Source organism: Neovison vison, chromosome 9 (assembly GCF_020171115.1).
Source record: "Neovison vison isolate M4711 chromosome 9, ASM_NN_V1, whole genome shotgun sequence".
NCBI lineage: Eukaryota > Metazoa > Chordata > Mammalia > Carnivora > Mustelidae > Neogale > Neogale vison.
In genome coordinates this window covers 90094803-90118078 of record NC_058099.1, presented here as the reverse complement: position 1 = coordinate 90118078, position 23276 = coordinate 90094803, and the positions used below count along the sequence as shown (strand labels likewise).

The window sequence follows — 23276 nt, the reverse complement described above, 5'->3', positions numbered from 1 at the left end:
GGGCGTCCTGTGTACCCCAACACGTGCAGTAGCATTCCTGGCCTCTATCATTAGATGCTGTGAGCCCCCTCCAAGTTGGGACAGCCAAAAATACTCCGAGGCAGTGCCAAACGCCCTCTGGAGGCAGGGGCTGGGGGTGAAACCGCCCCTGGTGGAGAACCTTCTCCGCAGGAGATTTCATGGTCACATGTAAACTTGGATATTCCACCTTCTCTGGGCTGTCCTGGGGCTTTAAGACCTTTGAGTTTCCTGGGAAATAGATTTCTGATGGACCTGCAGACCGGCAAAGGAGGAACTAAGGACAAAGATCTGAGAGGGTGGAACCCAAATGTACTTGATTCCTCTTCCCTCTCTTCCTCCCTCTCGTCTTCTAGCAGTGAAGCGGGGAGGGGCGCAGACCAGGGGCACCTTGGCTGAGCTGGGAAGCCCAGTGCCTGCAGACGAAACTGGGAGGGCCTGAGGATTTCTGAACTTCAAGCAATCCTGTTATATCAGTTCAGGCATCAGCAAATTCCTGCCGGCAGTATGGAAGACAGTTTCTGGAGGCAAGCTGGGCATCAGCCGGGGCCCTTGGCAAAACTGCCATGTAGGCAAAGCTGTTTTTGCCGCCACTTCTCTTTCTGAACCTCCCCCACGCCCTGTCTCACTTTCTCTGCCCTCCGGGCACACCGTCGCCTGCGCTGTCCTCTGGCTGCTAAGTCTGACTCGCCCGGCCAGAGCCATCTGCTTGTTATCTGCCCCCAGTTTCACTCTCCTAACCCAAACGCTGATTCAGCTATTTTGGGGGTTAAGACTAAAGATTCAAATACCTCACACTAAGGGGAGAAGAGTCAGTAGGTTTAACCTATTCAGGGGATGTTTTGATTCACTGAAGCTTGCTGCTCCTCTTCTAGAACACATTTGGGAACAAATGGCCTTGCCATGGCTTATCCAGTCTCCCTGAAATGAGCCTCCTGGTGGCATATTTTCCCAGTCACAGTCTCCCCACCTGGCGATCACGGCCTTTGAAATCCATAAACTGGAGCATTAAAAGAAAGGGGCTTCACACAAGGTGAGCTGTGAGTTTCCCATTAAAAAAATGACCCAAATTCCTGAGCCTGGCCTACAAAGGTCTTTACAATCCCCCCTTTCTAGCTTCTTCTCCATTCATTCACTCAAACTGGGTGAAAAAGATGGACACAGACCCTGGCACCCACTCTCCAAAAATGCTTGTTGTCCAGAGGGGGCTATACAAAGCAAACCAGACAAAATCGATGAATGCCACATGTCGGCCCAGGGTAGGTCAAAGAGGCCTGGGAGCACCTTGCAGGGGGTACTAGCTCCAGTGGCTGGTCCAGGGAGGGAGTCTTGCTGCCATTTCCACATGCCTATACCTGACACACCTTGTTACCTCCCTCCAGCTTTGAACCTGAGTGTCCCTCCATTTAAATGCCCTCCCCTCACCTTCTGGAAAACTCTTTTATGATCCAGTTTATCTGCTACCCCCAGGAGAATTTCTCTCTGGCTGTCCTTTGTCCTCTCTTGCTTTGCTTTGCCATGTCTCCCGCTGCTCACCCTCCAAATAAGTCTGTTCTTTTCTTTAAGCTTATATGCCCCCGTTCTAGGGAAATACAGAAATACGTATCATGGTGATTTGCAATGATGTGTTTACTTGTCAGTCTTCCCTATGAAACTTTTTTCAAAGCCGAGGCAACAAAGTGTATCTCTTTCTAAGCCCCAGCTCCTAGCACAGTGCCTGGCACACAGAAGGTCTCAGTAAAGGTCGCTGTATGAATGGACTCATCCAAACTAGAATCTGGAAGATGTGATCACAGGTTGCCTGCTTTATTCCTTTTTGTATTACATTGTGGGATTTTTATGCGGAAGAGTCCATAAAACATACATGTCAGTTTAAAATGAAAACTCACATAACCACAACTTGGGTCAAGAAATTGCTCTCCTCTGTTCCTGGCTCATCAGTGGGTGTCATCTACTCCAACCAAGTATGTCATGAAGACAAGAACTCAAAATTCTCTAACCGACCTGAAGTTATTGGGGTCTCCTGCAAAGCATGTTCTCAGCTTGAACCTCAGGCCTGAGATTCCAGATACCACAAGCTTGGCTGAAAGCCAAGCAATTCAGTCAAATATCACTTGGCAGACGTGGCCTGAAATCTAGCCGGAGGAAGCTATTCGCTCCACTGGACAGTATCTGGTACGAGATCTCGAGTACTTTACTCTCCCCCTATGTATCAAGACTGCAGGTTTAAGTGGACTCTCACATTTGAGAAAAAAACTGAACACGTGAGCCTTTCTGCTAATAGATAACCTGCGTGGAGATGGGTTGATTTTTTGGTGGCTGTTAATACGGATCAGCTAAAATCTTGCCATGTGAGTGGAAGTGGTGTACTGTGCTCTGCTTTGAGTGAAAAGCAGCCATCTGCCTCACTGCATTTGGTCAGAACACTGTGCCTTTGGAAAGGCCTCCAGTTCCAGGAGGCATGGCAACCCCCCTCGGCGCGACACAGCTCCGAGCTGGCAGGGCCGACTGTGTGGGTCTCATCCAGTCCTGCTGCTGGGCCCCCTGGGCCTCTCTTCCTTCCCCAGCTGTCCTCCACATGCAAGGACCAGCCTGCCTGCCTTCTTCCGTTCCTCTTTGCCTTTATCTAGTCCTGTCTCCTCTTCTTCCTTTCTTTCTTCCCTTCCTTATAGCTGTCCAGCAATAACCTCTATATACAGAGTACAATAAGGACTTGTTCAATAAGTACTTCTTGAGCCTGGCTGTAATTCTTTTCTTGAACATAAATTCAGCTAAATTTCAGCAAGTTGTCAATTCCAGGGTCTTCTGATTTCACTTTTCCGTGTGTGTGTGTGTGTGTGTGATGCATGAATCCACTATCACTGTACTTAACTTTAACTCCAATTAAAACACTTTGAGGGGTAAAGCAGATAACAGCCTTATTCTTGTTCTATTCCTTGCTTCATGGGGTTTAGTTCCAGCACTATTTTCTGAGCATCTACTATGTGACAGACACAGTCTGAGACGCTGAGGCTACAGCAGGGAGTAAGGCAGAGGTGGTCCCTTTTCTCATGGGGCTGGCATTTTAAAGGGATTTTATATTCTAGAACTGAGCTGTCCAGGGTGGTATCCACTAATGACATGCAGCTATTTAAATTAATTAAAATTATATAAAACGTAATATTCACCATCTTCGTACTGGCCCCATTTCAAGGGCTCGCTAAGCTCATGACTAGCAGCTAGGTATTGGACAGCACAGATCTAGACCAGTCCCATCATTGCAGAAGAGTTTACTGAACAAGGCAGTTCTGGAAGAATCTGCTAGAACTACTACCACTCTGAGACCGTAAGAAATCCCCATAGCCATACTACGAGATAATTAATTATGATACCAGATCATGATTCCTTTACATACAACCTACCCTTTGAAACACCGAGCTTGTATCCAGGAGGCCTGGAGCTAATGAGTTTATTTTTATTTTGAGCATCCTGTTTTACTTACAAGACAGCTACATCGCTGTGGCGGAAGAGCCTTTTGAAATACTCATTTTTCCCTCTTGTCTTTCAAGCAGGTACTGGCTCTATATCAGAGAAAGAGGGACTGCAGGGCAGAATCCAGAAACAGCCTTTGAGTCTCTGGCTGCTTTTGTGGTCCCGATGTATAAGCTCAGGACCTTCAAGTGTTTGTAGAAGGGGCAACAGAAAGGAAGATTTGGGGAATAGATGAAAAAGCCTTGGGGATGCCTGGGTGGCGCAGTTGGTTAAACGACTGACTCTGGCTCAGGGCGTGATTCTGGAGTCCCGGGATCGAGTCCCACATCAGGCTCCCAGCTCCATGGGGAGTCTGCTTCGCTCTCTGACCTTCTCCTCGCTCATGCTCTCTTTCACTGTCTCTCTCTCTCAAATAAATAAAATAAAATCTTAAAAAAAAAAAAATTAAAAAAAAAAAAAAAAGCCTTGGCCTAAGGAGGACTGGCGGAGAGGAGAGAAGAGAGAAATGTCTGTGCAGACAGGTGAGGGTGTTTGAGAGGGAATGCATGTGTGGCGTGGGCTCAGGCTGCATGGTTTTCCTGGCCATTCTACTGGGGGTAGAGATCCCTGGGGGATAGTGTCTAGGATTTGGTACAGCAGGGAGACCTCACTGATCCACTAGACCTGAAGGGTCAAACTGACAGCAACGATGGACATTTTAGCAGCTGTGTGATAATTCCACTACATACTGTTTCCACTCCAACCCTCACCCACCTCTGGGAAGGCAAAGAGGTATAAGCCTCGGGTTGTGACTTTCCTCCACCTTTATGGGGATACATGTTCAAAACAGGAGTTAGTAGAGTTCTAATAACAAAATAAAGCTGCTTTTCTGGCAGCTTCTGTGTTTGTGGTCTGGGAGGCATCCCCACTCCTCAAGAGTGTGGTCTCCTTGTACACTAACTCAACAACCGCAGACCTCGTCCCCTTTGGTTTGTTGTACTTGATTTGGTCGGGTAACATTTCTCCTGAAAGAAATAAAGGCATAAAGCAGTGTCCTCTTCTGTATTTGGATAAAACGTCAAATAGGAAATTGGCTCCATCCTGGAGCTCTGGTTTCACACGTTCATCAACGGAAGTAAGGGGAGGACGCCAATGCCATCGCATAACGGGATGGTCCTGATGAGAAGTTAGCAGACTATTGCCCATAGGCCGAATCTTGCTCGTCTCCTGCTTCAGTAATAAAGTTTTATTGGAACACGCAGAGTTATAATGTAGACTGTATGGCTCTCAACACCACCTGACATTCAATAGAAAGAGGCAGCTGACCCTTTGGCTCAGATTACAAACTCCTGAAAGAGTAGAACAGTGTACATCTCCTGCTTCCTGCCAGGACCTGCCTGGTAGAAGAGCAGGTCCAGAGCAGGGAGCGGAGAAACATGGTGGGAAAGATTCTAAGGCTGAGATAAACTTGCTTGCTTCCAGAATGGCCTCCTTCACGGACTCCTGGGAACATAACTCCTGGAGTTACAGCATCAACTTCAAGTGTTAAAGAAGGACAAGGTGCAAATCCGTCTCTATCATCTGTCATGACAGAGATAATCTTGTTGCCTTGTTACTACGGGTGATCAGATCAACTGTCTCCTTTATGTATAATCTGGGTGCCCAGGGTCTCCTGCTCTGCACTGCAAGGAAGGGTCCTGAAGCCTCCAATGCACATGGCCTGTGTGTCCTTCTTAGGAGGAATTCTTCCAGGAGCGACACCATGTAAAGGAGTCACGAGAAGGTGATTTGTTGAGGCCGTGCTCCAAAAGAGAAACCAGACAGAAGAAAGGGGGGGAAACAGAGTAAGCAGTGGGGAAAAAAACAAAAAAACAACAACAAAAAACCCCAAAAGAAACTAAGTCTAATTTCAGATGAAGTCCAAGCCTTAGCCTGATCCGACGGGGGGACCTTTGGAGTATGAATCGCACTTCACATTCAAGAAGTGACTGTGCAGTTCTGAAGACAGTAGCTTTTCCACTGAAGCCAAGAGTCAAGGGAAATGGGCTTTCATACCCTGTCTTCCTTTCTTGCCCAGGAGGCAGCATCAGCATTCAGAGGCCCTGGAGGCACAGAAACTCTCAGGCACTTCCGGCTCTCTGGGTGGTGCAGAGGCGTCTGCAGCTCAAGGTGAAGTTCATAGCGAAGAGCACTTAGCATCAAAGCATACAGAAACTGGACGGTATGAACAAAACTTTGGTGAAGGGGGATCTGGGTAAGGGGACTAACAGTATTTGCTACATGCCAAGCCTTACCAGCGATTTGGGGTTATATGCCATTTTGGATCATCCACACCATTTCTACGATATGGGCCCTCCCATATATAGCAGGTTCTTCTTCCTCTGTTCCCTCATCCTTTTCATTTTTCTTCAGAAGAAAATTATTTTGGAGGGGGAACCTCCCCCAAAAGCCACTTTTTGTTCAGGGTCTCCCTTGTTATAATTAAAAAGATAAAATGTTCAAAATTTGCTTTGAGACTGTATCATTTCTCCTGTAACATCTCCAAGGGGCAATAAATCCCAGGATTTCTCTACCCACTCTGTAGAAGGGCATTTCTTTTATTTGACCCAAATCTACAACTTTCATCCTTCAATGGAGCCTTGGCTCGAGTACACTGGGATCTGGGGGCCCATGTCAGACACGCTTTCTCTGCAGAGAGATTCATTTGGGGCATTCACAGACTCCACACCTGGTTGCTTTCATCTTTCGGAGCAACGAGTCCTCATCTTCCTGATCTGTCGTCAAATTATGGCTTCTCATTTACTCCCTCGCTAAGTCTGGCTGCTCTTCTCTGGCTCTTTCTTGAGAGACAGTGACCAGCCCCATCCTCAGGATCCCAGGCACACATCGCCACAGCTCCTGATCAAGTAAAGGTAGTCCGTTTTGTTTTTCTTTTAATGCTATTCTAGATGATGTTCAGCACCACTGGGTTGAGTTATATACTATGTAGGTGTCTCTAGTATTCAATCTATAGTGATTACCTTTTCCTCCATGTAATCAATTGCATCTGGCTGGATGACAGACTATTATTGGTTTTTTGTTTGTTTTTATTTTTTTAATTTTTACATTAAAAAAAATTCTTTTTAAGTAATCTCTATGCCTAACATGGGGCTCGAACTCACAGCCCCAGTATCAAGAGTTGTATGCTCTTCCTACCAAGCCAGTCAGGCGTCCCACACTATTATTGGATTTTAATGACTGCTTTCATCTTAAACACGCTCTTATTCAACCTTTCCGCTACTTTTCTTCTGGCACACACATGAACTCTTTCTGTCCTTCACTGTTGGCTTAGTATTCATCACTGCCAGAGACTAGTGTTTTCTCTAAATCTTACAGAATCCCATTTTATTTTTGCATGTGCTAAAGAGGACAAATTCCACCAGAGTTTTAAAGAAAACCCTACTTATTTGCTTCTATGCGGACGGACACATACTTTTTATATCTCTTGTCCCCAGCGAGAAGTTAGCTCCCTATAGGTGACAAAATAGTCGCAACAGCTAGATGGGAGGCTAACTCTTCTCTCCCGAGTAAACTTTTTGGGAAATGGTTTAGAGCTTTTTTGAGATAGTTTCAAAAATTTTAAATATATCCCATCTGCTGATGCTTTATTTTCCATGGGGTTATGTAGGACTGCTTGGAGTATTTGCGGTAGAGTAGAAAACGCATGGGCTTTGGAGTCATGCAAACATACCATGTACCAGAGGTGATCTGTTAAGGGTAGAGTTACAACAGAGGCTGAAATTGGCCAGGATGGGCCAAGCGTGGCATTTAACAGTAGCCAAGGTATCAGCAAGTCTACAGTTAAAAGACAAATGGAATACTTCAGGTGATAACAAGAGCTCATTCTTGTGAAAGCTAATGAATTGTGATGCTTCTGTAGTACAACAGGTGACTGCTAATTTCAAAAGGGGAGCCTCCCCAAGGCAGGAGAACTCTCCAAGCCACCTGGGGTGGTTCCTCTTTAGAATCTGGCTGTTCTGTGTCACTACAAAAGGTTTCCACTTCCACCCTTTGAGGGCATTGGAACCATCTGTCTTCATCACAATCTTGGAAACCTGAGCAAAGGTTGCTCTAGACCGCCTATGAGACCGAGCTGCTCTTAGCCCAGTTTGGCCCCTTATACTATTAGGGCTCCAGATTTCAGCTGCCTCAAAACTCTAAATAATTATTCCCACCCTACTTCTCTTACCTATCATCCTCTATTCCTACAGTGCAAGTTCCTCTGGTCAACTAGGCTCCCCTAAGCTTCTGTCCTCATGTCATGTTGGGCTTTTGTCCACTGAATTTTCCTGTCATTTCTCCCTTTCCTCCCTTTCCCCAGAGCCTTCTGGAACATCCTTGTCATTGAACACATACTCCTCTGCTTTCCCATACTTCTACAAGCCCAGTCTCCATGTTCTTGCCTTAACTAAATCCCGTTTTACAGAAAGACGCCCCTTCCCTGTAACCTCAAACGAAAATCGCACATTCTTGTACATCCATCATTGCAGTTCCCCTAAGTGACATCTGCATTGTCCCTGATACTTTGCCTCTTCCCACCCATTGCTTTTCACTCTTGTACCAAAAGCCCCTTTTCCTCTGAGTTTCAGGTAATTTCGATCAAAGTCTTCCTGTCCACTCCTGTCAAAGGAACATTTCAATAGCTGCTGTGACAAACACAGAAGAACCTAGCTTCAAGATGCTTGACCTCAATTCCAGCATATCCAAGAATCCATTCTGGATCTTATCATTCTCCTAAATTGCTCTACCTCTGAACTATGAATATCAATTTACCACCTTTGGCCACAACATTTTATCATCCCATCTCTCGGGATCCCTTGTTCTCAAAGCACTTGGTGCTCAGGCCAGGACTCTTGTCCCTTGATTGTTGCTTCTTCTTTCTAGGTACTTACCAACATTATAATTTGTTTCTCTTAATTTGCTTCTCCTCCCATCTTAGACCTCATAACATACAACTTTAAACCCTTGTAAGCATCTTCAAAAAACGTTGGCCCCTTTCTTTACGCCACACTGACACAGTAACGCATCAATCTTGGATTAATCCAACTATTTATTTTTCTTGATCTGGGCTATTGAGTCTTGACTGAGAAAACAGAAAACCCAACTATGCAAACAGGTGGCCCTAAGCAATCCTTTGATGCGTGCTTGGTGACTTTCCTGAGTGGTGACGACAAAATAGTACTCTCAAAGCCCCACTACATTGAACCTCCTTCTCCCCTTGCCACCTCACACAGACACAACACTGCTCTCTCTTCCCTGGTAAATGTCTTGCCTTGCTGCTCCTTAACTCTTAAATCACTGTAGTTTGTTTCTACATTCACTCCTGAAAGGAAGATTCTCTGGCCAAAACTACCAGTGACTTCCTAAAGGTCTAGCTGAATGAACTTCTTCTGAAGATTCAGCTAATTGTTGTCCTCTCTTGCTCTTGATATTGTTGACTCCTCCATTCCACTGTTCCACTCTGGGCTTCTCTCTCTGCTTGTGCTCCCAGGCAAGCTCACCCGCTTGCATGGCTTTAACTGGAATTATAGTCTTGATCCCAAGATCTGGATCTCCAGGCTGGCTCTTTCTGCATCCACATACAAAATAGCCTTCTTCATGGTTTTCTTAGAATTCCCATGGGAACCTCAAAATCAATCTGACCCCAAATAAACAAATCTACCTCTCCCCATAGTTCTTCCTCGTGGGTTCTCTATCTCACTAAATGACATCACTCTTCTGACTGAGCCAGAAACCTCAGAATGACCTTCAACTTCCCCATCTTAAATCCTCATCACTTCCCCATTACCCCCCTGTGCACCATCTGACGTCTGCCCAGGTCCTCCTGATTTGACTTTCTTAAACTCTCAGGTTGCCTGTCTTCTCCATCCCAATGGGTACTGCGGAGCTAGTGTGTACTCACCTCCCATCTCTAGATTTCTGCTCGAGAGTTCTGACTACAACATGTCAGATCATGGTACTACCCTGAACATGGAGTGTAAGGCTTGCAAGATCTATACTCCCATCTCTCAACTTCAGACCCATCTGTCCTGCTTCCTGCCTCCTGCCTCTCACCCCACAGTCAGCCATATTAAACTGCCCGCTGTGCCTGGAACTGTCCATGCTGAGTCTCAGTTTGGAATGCCGTTCTTCTCCTTCACACCCCCCTACTCCCATCTGCCCAGCAAATAAATGCTCGTATTTCAGGCCTCAGCTCAACCTTCCCATTCTTCGCAAGGCTTCATCTGTTGTGCCCCTGGGCTCTCACCCTAGGACTACTACTGAACTGACTACTTTTCTTTGGGGGCTCCATCTCCACATATATATTGTCAATGTCAGTTTACTTCTTTGGGACTGTAAACCTCCTTAAAGACAATCTCTCTCTGGGACGCCTGGGTGGCTCAGTGGGTTAAGCTGCTGCCTTCGGCTCAGGTCATGATCTGAGGGTCCTTGGATCGAGTCCTGCATTGGGCTCCTTGCTCAGCAGGGAGCCTGCTTCTCTCTCTGCCTCTGCGTGTTTGTGTGCTCTCTCTCTCTGACAAATAAATAAATAAAATCTTAAAAGAGAAACAAAAAACCACAGTATCGCTGTCATGTGCCTCTCTTTACCGCAAGTGTCTGGGCTCCTGGTAGGACAAAACAAACCTCCACTGAATGAAGAAATGAATGGATTAAAAATGGAGCCCAACCTGTGAGCTAAGGCTGAAGGAATATTGTGAGAGTGAAACAAACACAGATCACTGCAGCATCCTGAATCATCACAAAGGCTGATCTGCAGAGAGCTCTGCTGTTTGTAAACTCACTAAGTCTCAGTTTGCATTAGCAAACAAGTTGGGTGGGTATCCTTTAGAATATAAGCTGACTTTCAGGGGCAGAAAAAGGGGGGTGGTGCCGTCTGCTGGCTTCTGTCCTTAGCAATCTGCGAAAAAACAAAACCCAGCGTAACAATTCCCCCTGTCCCCAAAGTTGGCACTGGCTCAAGTTTTTCTTTTCCAAAATACTTTCTTTGGTCGGGCAACACTCCCCACGCTATAGCTGTTAGGCATTAGTGTGCTCTGAATCCCTTAGAGAAGGTCAGCCCTGAATACCAAACGGCTGCAGAGCCCTCAGTTTCCAGAACGGGAGTCGGCGGATGCAAAGGCGTATCGATGGCCATCTTCTCTGTCCGTGCTGTTCTAAGCTTTGCCATAAGCAGGCATATTTTAGAGACTGGCCCTGAGCGATCTTAACTTCCACACATGAAACGAGGAGTGAATAATTTGAGACAGAAAAGTAATACAAGGCAATGTTTTAGCTTTATATGTACACGCAGGCTCCCTGTTTCCTCACAGAAACGGCACTTCAGACCCAGTCAACATCACAGAGACGCCAGAAGAGCAAGGTTTTTGTTTGTTTGCCTTTTAAACAGCAAAACATTTGAAATAAATAAATAGTACATAATAAATAAATAAATAAAATGGAGCAACACCAAACCAAACCACGACACAAATAAGCCCTCTTACTCCAGATTACCTATTAATTTTAGATGGAAAGCCCTAGGCAGTAAGAGAAAAAAAAAAAATTGACCCATGCGTTAAGTAGACTGGATAGTCAATGTGGGCCAAAGGAAACAGCCAAATAATATTAAGTGGTTACGGTAGGAAGTAAGTTTTGGACATTCTGCTTTCACGTTAGTACCCAAACTTGTAAAAATACTCAGAGCAGCAGAAAGAAGGACTAAATTTAGACCCTGATTTAATGCATTCAAGAGCGTGATTCATTTCTCCCCTGTCCCGGTACAGCCTGGGGAATCTGTGTCTATGGCAGGCAACACAAGGATACCCTGTGAATAAAGGGAAGTCTCACTCATTCAGAGGCTTAAGGAAGCCAGAGACACCCCATTTTCTTGGCCAACAAAGGTGTATTTCTAGGTACCTCACCCACCACGGAACCACATTTCTCAACTGCCAAGAGGCCCTCTAATTTTAGCTTTGCCCTGGCCTTGACATGAATGTGCTGAAAATTTATTCTGTTGCTCCTTCTCTCTAAGTGGCTTTTCCCCCCTCAGGCTCCAGTGGGATCCTGACCAGCTCTCAGATGCCGTGCAACATGGGTCACCTTAATGAGACACTTAAAAGGATGTCATCATTTGGTGGCAATACATTTAGCAAGCTGGGGCCCGAGTCACTGAACGGTAGCCCATAGATTGGGTTGTAGAGAGCTGCTGTTATATATAACTTAAACATCAACCCAACGACAACAGCAAGGTCATTTCTCCTCAGTTCATAAGGCTGCTAGGCAAAACACCCCGGCAGAGCAGACCATGACTGCCCCTTCCCAGTTTCATTACCCGCTGCTGCCAATCACGATTTTGCACGCACACCAGCTCCCGGCACAAAGCAAATGTTTCAGCCTCACAGATCACTGAGATTCACGCCAGACTAGAATTTGTGTTAATCTAATCTGGTTTAGAGGTAAAAGCCCCCTAAATTATTTGGTGATTTTACAGTGACTCCATTTTTTCTTACTTCTTTTGCTTTCTGTCTTTAAGCACATTCGGAAAGTAACCTTAGAAGTCTCATTCCAGCTTTTTTGGCCTTATTGAAAGTCTCTGGGTTTAGGAGAAATGACAAGGAAAAAAAAATGGGAGCGTATATTAAAAAATCTGCCATCCAGTAACGCTGCCTTCCAGAAGCGAGGGCGTTAGCGCCGTCCTCCCTTCGGAGGCGCAAGACAGATGTCAATAACCCCCGCCCCTTGGGCCCCATCACACATCCACACACAGCCCATCCCCAGCAGATTATTTCCCCAAACATGAAATGGCTTCAGCAACTTTGCGGTTCAAAACAAAAAGAGTTAGATACAGAGCACGTGCATCACGTTAGAAATGAGTTGCTCTGAGGCGGGGCGTGTGAATGAGCAGCACTGGCGAGGCCCCCGCAGGGCCACATCCACAGGATGGGACTGGCAGACCCCGCGCAGGGTCGCGGGTCCAGGCGGATATGAGATCCCGTCGGCCTGAACACATGCTTCACAAACCAGCCTGGACACAGCACAGAAAAGAGGCAAGACACCGTAGGGCAGCGTAAACGATCTGTACCTTTCTCAAATAGCTCGGTTCTTGGGCCTCCCGGGGCAATTCTGCATGGCTGGGTGGGGCTGTCACCCAATGGCCCTTGGGCTTGTCCAGTGCCATAACATGAAAATCAAATTATTTCCAAGACAGCGATGGGTGTTCAATGGCCTTGGCCAAATATAATGACAGATTTGGGGGCAGCCTTCTATACCCATTTGAGAAAGGACAAATAAATGCTCTTTAGCACTCCAAACAGCAAACTGGCTGATTTAGCTTAGAACAGTGGCTACCATTGCAGCCAATTTTGGAATGTCAAGAAGGAAGGTAACTGGGGGAAAGGTATCATGAAGCTTGCTTGCATCCATCCAAGGCTGGGTCAGGTCTGTATTGAGATTTGGGGCAGAAATTTATTCTCACACACGTAGAGCACCACAGATCTAATGAACAATAAGGGATGTCTATTTTCACGCTTCACTCACACGAAACACCTCTCTTCCATCTCGGGGGTGGGGGTGGGGGTGGGGTTCCAGTTCTAAACTACAATCAGCCCTTCTTTTAAAATAACAATAAGAAGTCCTCTTATTCAGCCAGATGGTGGTGTCTGTTGCACTAGGTTGGGCTCATAGTACAACATCAATAAATGGCCACTTGTAGAGGGACAGACAGAATCCCATTTATAAAACACACCTACACTTCCTGTCTTCTCCCCTCCCAAAATGTTGCGCTGCCCAAAACACCCGTGGGGGCTTAATCTCATTTTGCGGAAGGAAGGAAAACTTAAAAAGGCAAAATAATGTACGTGGAAAGCAATTTCTTGGGGGAGATAGGACAATTCATCTCTGAGGAGAATGATTATAGATGGGCTTTTAAGCTGTTTGCCTTTGGGGGCCATTTGAAGGAAGGATACCGAAAGGGTTTTCCCCAGGTCCTGGAAAGCTGTCTCCGTGAAGGCTGCACAATGCCAACCAAAGATCTTACAACCAGGAGGTGGAATTAAAATTCTTCCTTAGTGAGGTTGGCCAAGTCTCCTGAAATGAATATCTGTTCCAATTAGGTGTTCCAAAAAGCCCTCTTGCCTCAGATGACTCATTTTAAGAAAGGTATTTGTTTAAAAGCCATCGTAGGCAGGAAAACGACATATTAATGGGTCCTGGTGCCAGGGTTCACCTACTCCTCACAGGCCTGGAGGGCTCACCTCTCTGGTGCTTGCTCCTTCTTTACTCGGTGTCCGTCCTACCTGGGACTGGCCGAGGGGGGCGGGGCTATGCTGACGGGGCTTTGCTCCTGCTCTACCTGGTTATGCAACCCTGATCCGTGTCCACGGTCCAGGGCTCGGATGGCTGGCTTGTCAGCAAAAAACGTTTCAAAAATGTTAATTCGACAATGTTGGAGGGATGTTATTTCTAGAGCTAAATTCCTCAGGGAAAATGAGAAAAAGTTGTTGGAGGGATTCAGTTCTTCCATACTGCAAGTTACTTCCTTCCTGATGCTTTCTTCCCAAATAATTTCCCAATGCCTGGTGTGCCCTGACATTTGGTCCAAATAAAATGCTGGAACACACTCCTACGATACAACTACCTCCAAACTCTGTATGAGAGGGTGTTTATTACAGAGAATCAGCATCTATTAGGGCATGAAACATTCAGGGCCTGCTGGAGCTCACTCCTCACACTGAATCATTTCATGATATAGATACTATTTTTTTTTCCTGGCATTTAAAGAAAGCAACTCAGTTTATAACCTAAGGCATTTTCCATACTTCCAGGCAATGAATACTAGCTTCTTTTGAGTCTCAAAAAGCACATAATTTAAGACAGGGGGGGAAAGGAGCTGAAGAATAGTTTCCATTGCAAGGAAAACACCATGCAGATGTTTGCCCTCTTGAATTCTGATGGCAAAATAGAGAATTGTTTATTTGTTCTGAAGTCAAACCCAAAGAATTTAGTTTTTACAGGCTGGGGCCTCGGGTAGGGGTGGGAGTAATGACATAATATTTTAATAATATTGAAATATTCACCACATGGCCCTAGGATTTTGATTCCCCAAATATAATTTAGATCTTTTTATACAGTTTTTGATCAAAATTTAGGATGTCAGATATCAATATGTGTCACAGAAAGGACATACCTGGAGAAACACCCAAGGACTACTTTGTGAAAATTGCGTATTCGCCTTCTGTAATTGTTATTTTTTAAATTTTCTTTCTCCGAGATAGCAAGCTAGGAATCGGTCCTCTATCTTGAGCCATTTATTGAGAACAAACAAATGAACTCAGAAAAGATGTGACCCAATTGAAGTTCAATACCTGACTTTGGTGTATGAGAATCATAAACTTGCTTACGGTCTATCTGGTCCGCAAACACTTCCCCATAAATCATCCAGTAGGGCATGTAGAAGATGTTCTTGGCCAGTTTCCATGATGGCTCCTCATTGGGAAAGAGAATGGCTTGCCTGGCGACCCCAAAACTCATCAGTACCACCAGCATAATGATGACAAAGTACATCATGTCTATCATCTGGAAGAGAGAAACAAAAGAAAATCCGTATAATTGAGTGTTCCTATGACACCAACAGTGATGGAAACCTTTGAAGGAGGTTCACTTTTAAAACTATTGCTATGGGATATATAGATAGACAGCTGTGTCCAAGTAAGAAAGAGAATACTTGGTCTATTGAAGCAATGTCCGCAGAACTTATCAGTAACTCAAAAATCATTTTTAAAAAAGCACACATGGCATGGAACCCCATCATCTTTCATTGTAGTCTGTGCCACCTACTTAAGATTAGGCACGGGAGTCACATGAAGCTCGGGTCTCTCTACGAATCCAGTACTAACTTTGTCTCTGTTCCTGGGAATGACAAATGTCCTCCTAGGGTCTCTTTCTTCTTAGCAAAAGTGAAACGGGAAGAATTGAAATATTTCAAGAACAACTGCAGTGCTGTAAATTCCCTAAGCTGGAAAGGCTAATAAAGATCTCAAATGCTCAAGAAAATAATCATTTGCGAACAAAGCTAGCTCAACCAAAATATCCATCATTTACCTTCTTATTCCTGTGGTCCACCTCATCACTTGGTGTTCTACCACACACCAGTCCCTCAGAGAACCATTCTTTCTGTTCTTAATTCTCTTGTAGCATATCCTATCAGTTATGGAGGGTGTTTTTGTAGGCGACAGAATCAAGTTGCCTCATGGCTCATTTCTGTGTCTGCTGTTGAAATGTTGGATTTTCATTTTGACGTGTTTATAAAATTCTCTTGACTGCATTTGAGCACAATATCATCTCTTGTTCCTCTTGATTCCTTTCTTTTTTGCTTGTTTTCATGATACATATTATCTGGGATCTGTTTCTCATATGCCAAATTACTTTCCTTTTATCACCAAAAATAGATGGGTATATAATTACTATTATTTTGCCTGGCCAGAACCCATTGCCTCCTTCTTTTAGAAGCAGTTCCCACCCATTTTGGCCACAGAGATAGGTATCTTATCCAGGCTAAGTTAGTCATGGTAGCTCAGCCTCCGGCAACGCGATAGGAGGCAGGCATGCGACACAAGATGGGCCAACCAGAATCCTATCTCTGGATTTTTTTCAACTGAAGCTGGGAGAGAGAAGCTCCCTTTCTTTTTTGTAATGATATGAATTCAGAGTGGCTGAGGCTCCCACTAGTGAAACTGATCAGGAGTGAATGAAGCAGATATTCCAGACAGAGAGAGAGAGAGAGAGTTATATCCTGACAGAGGTTGAGGGCCTGACTGAAGTAGCCCTTTAGGCCAGTTTCATTTTGCCCTTCTCTAAGTCAAAATAGCCCTCCTGGGCTTAAGCTAGTTGGAGACTGGCTTCTATTCCTCACATCAAACCACCTAATATAAAAGATGACCTTCTCTTGGATATCAAACTTCCTGAAGGGATACCCACCCACAAAGAAACACTAACGATAATTTTATCAATGATAATAAAGGCTGTAAATTTGCTTTAAAAATTTTTTTTAAAGATTTTATTTATTTATTTGACAGAGAGAGATCACAAGTAGACAGAGAGGCAGCCAGAGAGAGAGGAGGAAGCAGGCTCCCTGCCGAGCAGAGAGCCCGACGCGGGACTCGATCCCAGAATCCTGAGATCATGACCTGAGCCGAAGGCAGCGGCTTAACCCACTGAGCCACCCAGGCGCCCCTAAAATTTTATTTTGAAAGAATATATTCCACAGCGCCTGTTAATAGAATTAAAACGCTAGAGCCTTCCTGTTTGCCTGAGGACACTGGGGGCTCCATATATTTTAGGTCAATTAATCACCCAACAAGGCAACTTCCAAACCCAGCTTTCCAGTATCATCTAATTTTGAGACTCAGTAAGAATCTCGCAAAACTTGACGTTCATTCATATCTGCTCACTGTTTTTAGAAATGTATGCGACTTAATGGGTTATTCCTTTCACAGCATAGCAGCTTCAGAAAGCTCGTAAAAGAGTGAACAAGCCAGCTGTGTGGAAGCCGTTTCGTAGGAAACAGAGGCCTGTTGCTTATCTTCGATTTTGTAAAATTCTTTCACTCCTCATTTACAAAAAGTTCTATCAATGAGAAAACACTAGTGGGGCCTTCAAGTTGTATATTGGGATTGACTAAAAGGTGAGTGGGAAGAGGAATGTGTGTACTCATGAAATTTAGGAGCCAGTCTGACCCAAGAAAACAGCCAGTACACACAGCAACTGGTCTGGTTTAATTTCCCAGGGCTGTTCTCATTCAGATGGAGTCTGCTCTCTACCCGCAGGGTCAAACAACCAAAGACAAGAAACATTCTTCCCACCCAACGTCATAGATCTCAAAAACCTTTACCACACAAATACTGAAATCTGGTAGAGCGCAGAAACAGAACACTATTAGTAAAAACGGGGGGCCTCTGTTTTTAGAGCTAAGCTGTCCAGTTGGTTCAACGTGAGGAGAGCGGATACTGTCTCACTCTTATAACTATTCGTTGGTTGCATTCTGTATAGGTGTTAGACCACCTGATTTTCATCTTGACTGTTCTGGTAAAAACAGCTTAGGTGGTCACGTGCAAGTTACTTAATCTTGGTTTTTCCTTCATTTTAAAAATGGGGATAATAAAGACTATAGCAATGCATATGAATTTTATAAGGATTAAATGTGATAACACGTGAAGCAATGTAGGTAGATCCCTGTAAATGTTCACGTATTGTTATTATTAGCACCGGATGGCCGGGCTGTGACGTCAGACCCACCCAAGCTGGAATCCTGCCTTTGTTCTTTGCCTAGTTTCAGTTTATCTAGGTACCAAATGAAGATACTAAAACCCATTTCATGGGGTGGTAGTGACGATGACGTGTCTGACACAGTGTTGGGCACAGAGTAAATGAGAGCTATCATCGTTGGCTTTTTCCTGCATCATATAAGTGAGCTTAGTACTAGGCTTAGAGAATTGCACTGAGAAGTGGACTATGAAGGAAAGAGGTCAGGATTCCAGTAAGTGATTCTGGATTTAAAGATCAGTTGGAATCCTACTTGATCAAGTATTGTGTCCAGGTATCTTAGCAGCTGTCTATCCCTTACCACAGGGCACAGTGAGTTCCTTGGCTGTTTAGTACCAAATAGGGACTCTCTAATGTTGAGGGGCTTTCAGAATAATCACATCTGGGCATATTTTGTTATGCATACCACCTGGCAGTCCATCTGGCTCAATGATAAATTCTATGGGCATATTTTACCTCTCTTCTAGATGAGTGACTCAATTATTGAACTAAGTATCTTGGAAACTCCAGGAAAGAGAACAAAGCCACCAAATACACTCATTTTCTACTTATTCTTGACTGATAAGGGAAGTCATTCGTAAGTTGGAAGGTAGAGAAAATGCAGTATGTCTCTCTTGCTCACTCCATAGTAAGGGTTCATTCAAGTCAAAACTGGGGATAATTATGCCATTATTAAAATGATAGACGGGGATTTTACAATAAGCTAGCTGTTTTAGTGTGACTTTAGATATTTCAAGTATTTCAATGCCACCCAATGTTTTTAAAGTAATATACTTAGCTGGTTTGAGACCTCAGATCTTATTTACTGAAACAAAACAAGGCAACCAATCAATCAGAAGAAACAAGCCATCACATTATGAAATCGTCTACTGTGGTGGTTCTCAACAGAGAGCAAGTGTGTCCCCAGAGTACATATGGCAATGTTGTTGTAAGTGTGTGTGTGTGTGTGTGTGTACCTTCCCTACTGGCATTAGTGGGTAGAAGCCAATGATGCTGTTAACCACCCTAAGATGAACAGGATGGCCCCCATGACAACAAATCATCTAATCTGAAATATCAGTAGGGCCCAGGCTGAGAAAATTGAGCCTAATTTTGCAGCTGTTATAATTTTCACTCTCATTGGGTCCATTTGAAAATACATTTGAGAGTCTCAGGGAAGCTTGTCCTCTCTGTCCAGGAATTCATATGCCCGTGTATTTTTTACATATAAATTGGGTGAAGGGTCCACCAATCCTTTCTTCTAAATCTCTCCTGAAGACTCTAAGTTGAGAGGCTCTGCTTTTAGACATCCAAATCTTTACCACAATCCCAAATTCATTACTAAAACACAGAGAAGATTATATAACGGGCTGTGCAACGGAATAAGATATACATATTTTATCTAGTCAAAAATCCCAGTTGAACTGGGATTTGGTTTTGGATAAATAAATCAGGCTTGTTGAATTCCAATTTTCCTCTCCAGAATGGGCTTGGTGATATATCCCCTAAGCAATACTGGTGTTATAGATTGCAAGCTTTTGTACAAAAGGGTTAAGAATAGAGCAGACTAACCACGCTCACCAATCCCCTGTCCCTCCTCCCCCTTTTTATTATACTTTAACATAAAGTGAACGTAAATATAAGAGATGTCATTTATCATCTACCTACTAGGGGCCAGACCCTATTAGCTATTTAGTATGTTCTTTCTAATCATCACAACAACCCTTGCAAGATATAACCTTGCATTTATTATAATTACTTTGAATGAATAAACTAAAGTCTTAAAGAGGTTAAATAAATTGCTCCAGGTCTCACAACCCCTTTCTTTTGGATTCAAATTCTCCTCTTTGCATGTGTTTGCCAGTGCTTCTGTAGGAAGAGACTTGGTTATTTAAGATTCATTTCAGTAGAGTTATATACGCACATACACGCTAATAATGATAACAAATATTGATTTGCTGACCTAAGGTCAGCAGTGATGATGTATATAGTAAAACCTGACTGAGAATTATAAAGGACATCTATTGACTGAGGGTTGATTTTCAACAGCTCACAAGAAGAAGTGGAATGGAGGTTATTAGCACAGAGAATTTTCAGTAAGAGCTGTTTACCACGGTGGGAGGGAGGTATTTGGCTCTTCCACGAATGCCCTGTAAAGGTGAAGTAAGGGACACTTATTCAAATTCAACCTAATTGAACTCAGCTAAAATAGATTATATTTTCTTCCCTTTGCATGGAAAGGCATTTTTCAAGCACTTCATTAAAAAGAAGAAGAAGAAGAAGAAGAAATGTTACAAATCGAGAAATCTGTTAAAAATTTGGAGTGGACACCCACTCCTCCTCCAAGATCCAGCGAAAATGTAACCTCCATGGGAAGCCTTCCCTGACCTACATTGTCTTTTCTATGCTCCTTTATACTTTATAGGTCTCTCTATCACAGCATTCTCATACTGTATGGTAATTACTTCTCTTTCTCTTATCTTTGATCTCGGGTAATGAGCTCCTTTATATACCCAATTCCTACTCCAGTGCTTAGCACAAAATAGATGATCTGTGATTGTTTTTCAGGAAGTAGATGGGTGAGTGATGATTAATTTTCCAGTGATGGATACACATGTAGTCAAACTCCTAAACATTCACAAGGAATGAAAAAAAAAAAACAAACAAAAAACCAAAACACCCCCAGGGCCATTTCAGACCGTCAAGGCAGGCCCAAATGAATTATTTTCCTCTTCCTGTTATTGCCTCTGCAATAACTCCTCCTCTGCAAATGTATAACATGGAATCAGAGGATCCTGCTTACCATTTTTCCAATCATCATTACATAGGGGCCCAAATACTTGTTCACGCCGAAGATGTCTAGTAGACGGATGTACCAATAAATGATGTTCACACAATAGATGACCCTCCCATCACTCCTGAAGGGCTGGTCTTGGAGACGAAGGATCATTCCGACAGAGAACAAAAGGATGGCTATCAGGTCTGTGACGTTCCAGTATTCCTGCAGCCATACCTTCACTTTCTGCAGCAACTTCCCTGGTTCCGACATTAGAATCTAAAACACAGGAAAGAGAACGGGCTTCGGTCTGATTTCAGTCTAGGTTTTTGGTCCAGTTGGAAAATGTTTGGACTGTTAGTCGACATCCATAGCTTGTTTTGTTTAGCTGGGTCTACTTGGATATGTGCATGCTGTGAATACACAACCAAACTAAACTTAGGCCATGCAGAGACAAACATTCTGGAGGCAAATATAAGCAAGAATTTTTCTCCTTTGGATTGCCTTACTACCCTAAGACACGCATGAGGGTTTTACTATAAAATTACCGATTCCTAATACACTGTAAATCTCTTGAAATTCTGCTCCATCTTGGTGCCACCATTTTGAGTTCCTCAGATCCCCAGGGAGGACTCCTTCAGTCTTCTCTCCACATCCAGAGAATTGCATCAATATCACCTCTATTTCTAAATACGATCTGATCCAACCACTTCTCACCACTACCCACTGCTGCCACTCTATTCTAAGTCCTATCACGTCAACCAGATGATTGCAACAGCCTTCTAACCAGGATCTCTGCCACCAGGGATGCCCACCCTTCCTCAATCCATTCTCTGAGGAGCACACAGAATGATCTTTAAAAACTGAAGCCATGATCTGGGCGGCGATTACACGGTTGTACGGGTAGACAGAAAGCCATCAAGCTGGACAACCCTTACGAGTTGTTCATTTTCTTCAATAACAACAACAACAACAACAACAAAAAAACTAAAGCAAATTGTGATAAGTGAATATTTAAATCGCCTGATGGCTTCCAATAAAAACAGAGAAATACCCAAACTTCTTCCCGCGGCCTCACGTCACATTCCATCTTATTCTTGCCGTTCCACACCTGCAGACACAGTTCATTCCGTGTCTCCAGCATAGCAAGTTCATTCTATGCTCAGGATATTTGCACTTGTGCCTTCTCTTGGGCATTTTCTCCCAGATTTTTCTCCTCAAGGTCTCTGCTCTAATTTCCCCTTCTTAGGACTACTTCTTTGACTACCCTACCTGCAGGGGCCTCCCCATCCCCAAGTCAGTCCGTAACATATTACCCTTCTGTTCCACTATACTAGCTTCTGCATGCATGTAAATATGCTGTATGTGTCTGTCTACCTATCAACCCCGCTAGACTGTAAACTCGGAAGGCAGACCCTTGGTTCCCCAGGGCCTGTGACATAACAGATTCTCAATAAATGTTTGCTGACTGACAGCAATTCCCCGCTCCCTCCTACATCACCGGCAGCTGGGGTGGGGGGAGGGGACCCTGACGGACCTTCAATCTAGAGGGGCTCTTCTGCTGCCACACACAGGCTCTAGGAAAGGCACAGTTGGATAGTGGGAGTTGCCACCCCCCCCCCCCCAACAGCACAACCTGCCAGCAGATGCGGGGAGCCAGGAAGGACGGCCTAGTGAGGTTGGAGAGCTGGGCTACCTTCACGAATCCTGGGGGTTTCCCCGGAGACTTCAAAGGAGAGGAAAGCAAAGACGGCGGGGGGGGGGCAGGTCGAATCTGCAGCTATTTATGGGAATCCTGTGTCCCCTTTCATGGCTTACCTTGGCCTGAAATATTAAGGGAGGGAGGCCTTGGGACGAGGGGTTGGAGCGCTGCGCGAAAGCCTGCGCCAGCGGCTGGCCTCCCGCTTCCCGCTCTGCCGCGCGCCATTCCTAACCCTAGCCCCGGGGTTTCTCCGACGGGAGCCGGTCGTCAGCGTCACCTGCGGGGCGGGCGAGAGCGCGGGCGGCGGCGCCCGGCGCCTGGAGCTTCTGCGTCGGCGCGCCGGCTGCGGGCCTCGGGAGTTGACATTTCTAACGAGTTCCCAGGTCAAGCCGGTGACAACAGGCCGAGGACCACTGTCCTACCCATCGGGGATCCCCGCACCTGCCGCCGTCCCGGTGGCTTCTCACCCGGCGTCGTCTCCACGAGGAGAAACTCCGCGTGTGCGGGCGGGCGGGGGTGGGGTGGGGACGGGCATTGACTTGGAGTTTTCTAACCCTGGGTCCACACCTTCCTTCAACTAACGGATCAACACAGGGGCTGACAGCTTCATTTTTTAAACGGCAGCGATCTTTTTGTGAAATGTCAACGTGAACAAAAAAGGGCAGGGCTGAGGGGCTGCCGGGAAGCTGAAGCGCGAAGGCCCCAGAAACTAAAGCTTCTCCGACGGGCTCTGAGGGGGCGTGGCGGCGGGGAGGGGCGTGGTCGCGGAGGGGGCGTGGCGGCGGGTCGCCGACCCGCGGGGCCCTCGCGTTGCTGCTGGGAGGAGGGTCCCGGCGGGAGGACGTCCGCCCGGGCGCGCTGTAAACAGTTCCGGGCCCTCGAGGGATCCCCGCGGCCCGTGTGGGTGACCGCGCTCAGAAGTATGCGGTGCTGGGAATGGGAGCGCCGCCTGTGAAGCCACAAAGCCCCGCTTGTATGTGGCCGGGAAGCCTGCAGACTTTCCCACGTTTCCTGGAT

At 45.2% G+C, this 23276-nt stretch overlaps 1 protein-coding gene across 9 annotated transcripts in view; it reads right to left on the bottom strand.

The window, feature by feature from the left end:
• LOC122917706 (transient receptor potential cation channel subfamily M member 3) overlaps positions 1–23276 on the bottom strand; it is a 484842-nt gene that overhangs the window by 33426 nt on the left and 428140 nt on the right. For all 9 annotated transcript variants that reach the window (XM_044265920.1, XM_044265921.1, XM_044265913.1 and 6 more), the window contains 2 exons: positions 20585–20836; positions 14883–15057 (listed from right to left, as the gene is read on the bottom strand). In XM_044265920.1, the coding sequence (XP_044121855.1) occupies positions 14883–15057; positions 20585–20836 (427 nt within the window). The remainder of the gene's footprint in view (positions 1–14882; positions 15058–20584; positions 20837–23276) is intronic.